This window comes from Gordionus sp. m RMFG-2023, chromosome 2 (assembly GCF_954871325.1).
Source record: "Gordionus sp. m RMFG-2023 chromosome 2, tfGorSpeb1-WG-v2, whole genome shotgun sequence".
Classification (NCBI taxonomy): Eukaryota; Metazoa; Nematomorpha; class Gordioida; order Chordodea; family Parachordodidae; genus Gordionus; species Gordionus sp. m RMFG-2023.
Window position 1 is genome coordinate 12,244,632 of NC_088776.1, and position 7,723 is coordinate 12,252,354.

Genomic DNA, 7,723 nt, shown 5'->3' on the forward strand with positions numbered 1-7,723 from the left:
ATGGATTTACCCATGAATGGAACAATTATAAGCGCCTGAGAAATTCTTTAGAAAAGCCATTTTTAAAAAAGGGATAATATAAATAACTTTATTTGTTTAAATATAAAAAATTATTCTAACATATAAAAAATTGTAATTATAAATTGATACATGTTTTCCTAGTTTATTCAACATTATTTTATATGTATAATATATAATATAATAAATATGTATTATGTAAATTATAATGTATAATATTAAGATGTGTACTTATCAAAACTCCAATTTTCTAGCCCAAAAACGAGCTCTAAAATCTTCGCTACATGTTACAAATAAGGGTATCGAGCTGCTATGTTGGATAGATCTGACGGGCCCGTTATGACCTTTTAAAACATAATAAAACCAAGTTTCAAAAAATATTTAAAAATTATAGCGTAAAATTGGGTCATAAAAACCTCAAAAAAAACAAAATCAAGTTACTTAAGTATAAAGCTATTACCTATGGCTGGAAAACTTAATAACAAAAAATAATTTTATCACTTAACGCTTAAAAATAATATTTAATAGCATGCCATTGATATTTTAAAATAACAAAGGAACAAGTAAATATGGGATTATGCATGATTAAATATAATGATATTTTCAAATTCGTTTTTTAAGATCATTGATAAAAACCTAATGGCAAAGATGATTGAATTAAGGCAGTTCTCGAGTCCCAAGAATATAAACTGGCAGATTTTTCATCTGGATACAAAACTATATATAATAAATTTTATATAATGAAATATTTTTAAAAAATCTAATATTTCATAAAATATCGTTAGTATACTTTTTTTTATTAAAAATTCATATAAAAAAGGCAGATAATAAATTGATATTTTAATATAAACTAAAGTCTTCGGTATGGTTAAATACGGCAGGAGATCCAAAATCAGGCGAACCACTATTACATACTACTCCACTGTACGCTATTAAACATCGACTGGCGCTTAATTCCCATAGCTTTATACTGCCGTCCCTGGCTGTTGATAGGATATACTTTAATAAATGATTTATATTAACAATTATATTCAATTCGTATAATGTGAAATTTTAATAATCTTTGTTTTTATAAAATAAAAGAACTAAAGCAACCTTCTTTTTTGGGTCTTATGGATTTGCTCAAGACTCAAAATAAAAATACTTTATGGAGATCTAACTTTCCTTAGAATCTAAATTAATAAGGCTGAAGTGGTGTAAAGTCAAGACACTTTTTCAGACGTAACCATTGGGGGGGGGCAAGGGGGAATCCTTTTCCCTTCAAAAATTTGTTTGTTCTCGTAAATATGATTTTAAGTCCATATGAAATTTCTCTCTACACGCCACCCCCCCCCCATCCCTCAAAATGTATACAATATATAAATATAAAGAAGAATTTGAAAGAGATTCTAGTAAAAGTGAATAACTTTTTAAAATAAATACTATAATTCAAAAATTTAGAAAAAAGCATTGTTATAAAAAAAAGTGAAATCAAAATTATTTTTATAAAAATCTAATATAGCCAAAGGCCTGCAATAAGTGGACTTAAAGACCTCTAATAAAATTTATGGGGATCCACCCAATAGTGCCCCCCCCCAGAAAAATCCTGTCTACACCTATGCACCATTTCAAATGTATAAAGAAATGTTCAGCTCAAAATAACAAATTTTTTATATTAGGTATCTAATAATAAGAAAATATTTTTTTTTAAATGTAGCTCAACTTTATATAATTATTTTTTTTAAAAAAAATGATAATTCCTAAACATTTACCTAATAAAATGATGTATAATCAACTATAATATCATTAATAAAAATAACGTGAAAAAAGGATTATATAAATCTATAAGAGAAGTTATCAAAACCTTTCCATTTTTGCTAAAATAAGCTGAAATAACGGGAAAGCCTTCATGAGCTCTGGGAAAGTGATTTATACAACGATTGCTAATCCCATCCCATATCTTAATGTCTCCATCATCAGCAGAGGTAACATATATCCTGCTTTCGTAGTTGTACATGATCTAAATATTAAGATTAGATATTATAACTTTTATTGAACGAGTTTGTGTTTAAATATCAATAAAAATGAAGAAAACTATTGAATAATTTAATTTTAAATAGCATTAGTTAGTAGCAAATTTATATGTAATAAAATATAATTTTTGCTTTAGATAGAGGGTTTATGATTAGGTAACGAGTCTTATAACTAAGATTAAGTCCCATAAATTTTATTCTTTTGACCCCAAATCTTAAAATTTCCAAAAGCCCAATTTTTAATTAACTAATATATATTAAATCTATTTTTATAAGTTAAAATCACTGATTGCTTTGTCGTTATCACGTAAAAATTCTTTTTTAATCCTTTTATAAAACAATGTAGGACCACAGGAGCCTAGAAATTACTTATGAAGTTAAGTTCTAAATTAAGGTATGAATAAGAATAAACTTAAGATAATATCAGATAAGATCTTTAAAAAAAGATCTATTTAAGGTTCATAAAATGGACTCTAAAATATTTTTTAAATATAGTGTGCTTACCTATCAGAGTTGTGTTAAATACTATTAAAATGTATCTAGATACAGATATATAACCTAAAATTTATCTAGATAACGATACATCGTCGAAAATGTATCCATATCTAATTAAATTAGAAAAAATGTATCTATAGGGATACAATTTTACAGAGCACGTTTTTATTATAATCCTGTACCCTGTGCATAATATACCTAATTTAGGATTATATTATTAAAATTCAAGTTTTGAAATGAGCTGAAAATTTTTTATTGAGTTGATATCTATCTTATTTATAAATATAAAATTAAATGATTATAATTAATAATTGTTAGATTTTATTAATAGTACATTCTTAAATATTCCATCATTAATGCATCCCTGTTTATGATATTTTTAGCCAGACAAAAAGTAGGGCTGTGGCATTTTTTTATGGGATTGGTTCAATAATTTAAAAAAAACTGACCCAATATTTTTTTTTATTTTGCACATAATAATAATAAATTAATAAAAGGAACCAAATATTAATTTATTTGTTATATTTTTTAAAAAATGGAATTATTTAAAAGATAGATTTACTAATATTGGCTTAGGCATTTAGCAACAGTCCATTCAGCCATAAACATTGCTCATATTTTAAATGAGATACACTTTTAAAGAATAAATAAAACAAAATACATTTAATCATTTGTGAAAGTTAGTTGGTATCTTTTGAATAGAAAATATTGGTAAATTTATCTCATTGGTAAAGATAGATGATAAATAAAAATAAATATAGGATCAGTTTTGTAGTAATGTTGGATTGGAAAAAAATTTGTGAATCAGCACAACCCTACTAAAAGTCTTTATAACAAGATTCTTGGCAGCAAGTGGTGTTATATTTTATGAATAAATTTATGATAATTTTTAAATATGCCAAAATCCAAACACTCATTTTAAAAATCTTCCAAAAATGAGTGTCAAAATTTATAAAATTAATCATGCCCTCTAAGAGGTGTGGCGATATTAAATTATTCAATTTTTTCAGAAGTTATCTGTATACAATCAGTTGGAAACTTTAATAGTTTATCAACTAAAATTTACCATGCTGCCCACATCTATTCAATAAAATAAAACTTCTGCTGTTTTGTAATGAAATAAACTCAGACATAATTGATTAATTGATTGAATTCAAATGTTTTTTAATATAAAAAAACATAAGATGAAATAAAATAATATCACAATTTAACTAAAATACAGATATCTTTAAAAATATATCTAAATACTTTATATAAAAGTTTATCTATATATATATACCATATTTGTGTATCTAGACACTTGCATAACAACTCAGGTAGATATATTTTGAAATGGGCACATGGTACAAATAAAAAATAAAATAAATTTAAAAAATTTATCACAGAATTTAATGCTTGTGTGTGTTGGTCCAATGGTTGAGGTGAAACGTAACATTGAGATGTTGCAAGATTATAAAGTCTCAAAGTAGGGTGATTAGTTCCAACCAAAATATAATCTCCAGAGGTATGTAATGATATGGTGTTTACAGGTTCACATTCCTAAGTTATGTTTTAAGAGTTTATATAAAATCAATTGTAGATTTGGCAAAATTGCAGGTCTTGAAAAATTATATATATGTCATATTGGGATATAAAATCCATGGAGATTCAAAATTTTTCATTAATCATTTATTGAAGGCAATTTCTAATTTGGATTTTACTGGAAATATATTCCAGATATATAGAGTAAGTGCCTTAAAAATTTCAGACAATTTTAAGCATGAACTTTTAATATTTTTAAATTTATATAAAAAAATGTACATAACTGAAATTAACAGTATGGGTACTTTATATATTTCTCAGAGTTGTTAACGCTCTTTTTTAAAAGTAGCTAGCTCCTGCTTCTACCTTCTCAAAAGGAGCTAGCTCCCGCTCCAGGTAATGGTGTGCCACTCCATAACCGCTCCTTTGATTTTCATTTTTTAGAGGGTATACGAAATAAAATCTTATTTTTTTTATCAAAAAGCTTTATTTATATTAAATTATCTATCAAAATATTTATAACCTTTTATTAGCCTCTAAAAGTAATATATTTTACATTAGAATCTATCAAACATCCACGCCTCTCCCCTAAGACCTGTTTTGCAATACTAAATAGGCACTCCACAGGAGCACTAGAGGGATGCAAGGTATTGTATTTTATAAGGATATTTTTTAATTCAGGGAATTTATCAAAAATAGTAATTTTGGTATCATTATTTAAAAAATATTTGTCCAATATATTATCTTCCTGATGATCAATTTCATGGAATCCAAAAAAATCTTCCAAGAAAGATTTTTTACTTTTAGATGCTTTTTTAGATTGAAGCTGCTCACTTTTGAAAATTAAATAGTTTTATTATTTAAACACAAAAGACATTTTGCCAGTAATTTGTTTGATTATTTGGATCAACATCTTTTAGAAGTTTAAAATATTTTTTGTATGATGGAAATGGAAATTCGATTTCTTCATCTATGATATCTAAAACTATTTTTTATTAAATATCTATAAAACAAATATTAATATGACTTACAAGATTTTCCAAAAAATTTTCAATATAAAAAGGAAAACTTGATGTTTAATATTTAAAAGGATTAGATGAAAAACCAATATAAAACTCGGCTAAACATTAAATAATGGATAAATTTAAATAAAATTTCATTTTTATTAAATATAATTAATATTTAAAAATAATTTAATTTATACATTAAATTTAAAGGGGCAGTGGAGCAGCGCTCCTCCACTCCAGCCCTAAAAGGAGCTAGCTCCCGCTCCCCAATTTTAAAAAGGGTGTTTGAAAAATGTACCAACGCTACAGGAGCATAACAACTCTGATATTTGATTAAATAAGATATTCAAAATTAAAAATCAATCTTGGTAAATTTTAGATTTGAGAGATTCTGAATCCACATGGATTCCATTTCTATATCCCAATATGACATATATATTTGGTATAATAATTTTAGATTTAATATATTATATTAATTATTTGTAACTTGTATATATTTAATGGCCTTTTTTAAGGTTGGTTTAGAATAATCAAATACTTTAATTGTACAATCTTTGCTACCAGATATAATGATAGGAGCAGTTGGGTGAAATTGCAAAGATGTTACTTCCTGTTTACCAAAATAAGATTTAAGAAATTAATAAATTATACCCCAATATGATCATATAATGTTCTAATAACTGGATGGTTCTCTGAATTTTGCTGGAGTATTTCCTGAGTGTTTGGGGCACTCCTCATCATTATCTTATCTACATTTAAAATCTAGAGGAATATATACATTTATAGGTCCCTTTTATATATAGAATTTATTAAATACAATTATATTATTAATAAAAGAAAATTAAATAGATTTATGAATATAAAAACTTATTACTTTAATGGATGTGTCTAATGAACCAGTTGCTATTAAGTCACCTAATAAATCATATTTTTAAAAATATTATATATTATATAACCATCAGGACTAAAATGTACTACTCTACAAGGGCCTTTATGAGCTGTTAAATATTTTGTTTCATATAATCCTGGTTCTGGAGAAGATGTTTTCCCTTAAAAATATATTAGAATTACAATTTTGTTAAATATACCATAAAATTCTTCTTCAAAATCTAAACAGTCTGCTGATGTATAAATATCGTAATTATTTATATCTATTCTAAATATTATTTAATGGTATGACAATACTACATACTTCTTTCTTCATAATTTTTTGTTACAAGGTTAGCTAACTTATCAGAGGGAGTGCAAATTACAGGAAAATTTAATAAAGATGTAAGACTTGTAGCAACTGTTTGATAACCATCATAAAATAATTGACTAATTAGAATTTTGATATCAAAATTAATGGTAATTTAATACCTTACTATCAAATTATACAATTCTTCCCTACTCTTGTATGAGTTTTTTGAGTAAGATTTTGACATAAAATTTAAAATTCATATATTATTACCGCGCTTTTAAATTGTTATAAATATTTATTTAAAAGTGCTAAACCTTATCAGGGTCTATCGGTCAAATCTCCTCCACAAATTTAATATATAATAAATTCACTTTCAAAAAAATGAATATTTTTAAATTTAGAGTATCAGAGGTAAATAATAAAGAAATATTTCTATTTTTAAATTAAAAATTAATAGAAATTTATATATATTTTATTTATTTTAATCCTATATGATACACTAAATTTTAGGACCAAGGAGATAAAATAAAAACTTGTTTTCAATGATAATTTTATAAATTAGGAAAAAGGAGAAGGTAATTTTGAAAAGAATTGTTTTGATTTCCCTGAAATTGTAAAGGCTAGTTACGCCGCTGAAAGATAAATTTCAATTATGAGCCCACATCTTTTATAATGAATAAAATAGACCAGAATCTTATTTGATATCGGAAGTCCTGTATAATATAACTGTAACCTCTCACGACCAGATAATTAATAGAAAGATTAAATTATCTACAATTATTCGATATATATGTGATTTATAATATTCTAGAAATTGATCTTTTAATGTTATTGTGGAATTGTTTTATTTATATTATGGATTTATTATATCCGTGTATTATATAAAATAGGAGTTAATTTAATAAAATGTTATGATATGGAATTAGTTAATGATTTCCTTAGAGAAGACTTAGTAATGAAGCTTAGATAAATACATATGATTTGATATAATTACTTCTATTCATTAATAACTTATGTTTGAGATCAATGACATATAATACTTACCTAGGATTTATTCATTCATTAATGCATTTTGAAGCCTCGTTGAATACAAATCAGATGGTGACACGCCATTTTTGTTCCCGAATAATTGTATTTTTTTTCAATTTTAAAATATTTTAATGAAAATTATTTATATCGGAAACAAAAATGGCACCACCTGATTTGTATTGTATAGAAATCAATCACAGGATAAATGTACCTAAAAAAATTAGGCACTATAAGATGGAGTTTTCCGCTATAATTTTATTGAAGATTTTTGGGTATGCATATTGTAGACATTTACTTTACCTATATTATATTTTTATAAAAATAATTTCATTTTTTTTATTACGAAAATTTTGAATTATAGCATTATATTATTTAATTTACTTATTTTTCTTACAAATTATTATTTGGATGTGTGGGAGGGGGGGGGGAGTTATTTGCTTAATATCATATTACGAGAAGAG

The 7,723-nt window shown here is 25.0% G+C and overlaps 1 protein-coding gene across 1 annotated transcript; it reads right to left on the bottom strand.

Moving 5' to 3' along the window:
• Positions 1-858: 858 nt before the first annotated feature.
• Positions 859-6,477, bottom strand: LOC135924079 (cleavage stimulation factor subunit 1-like). Its single transcript, XM_065459127.1, has 10 exons — positions 6,413-6,477; positions 6,246-6,370; positions 6,142-6,204; positions 6,010-6,102; positions 5,928-5,968; positions 5,705-5,815; positions 5,541-5,663; positions 3,909-4,064; positions 1,862-2,017; positions 859-1,017 (listed from the first exon to the last, which is right to left on the bottom strand). Exons 1-10 carry the CDS (start codon positions 6,475-6,477, stop codon positions 859-861), a joined length of 1,092 nt encoding a protein of 363 aa, XP_065315199.1.
• Positions 6,478-7,723: the final 1,246 nt, after the last annotated feature.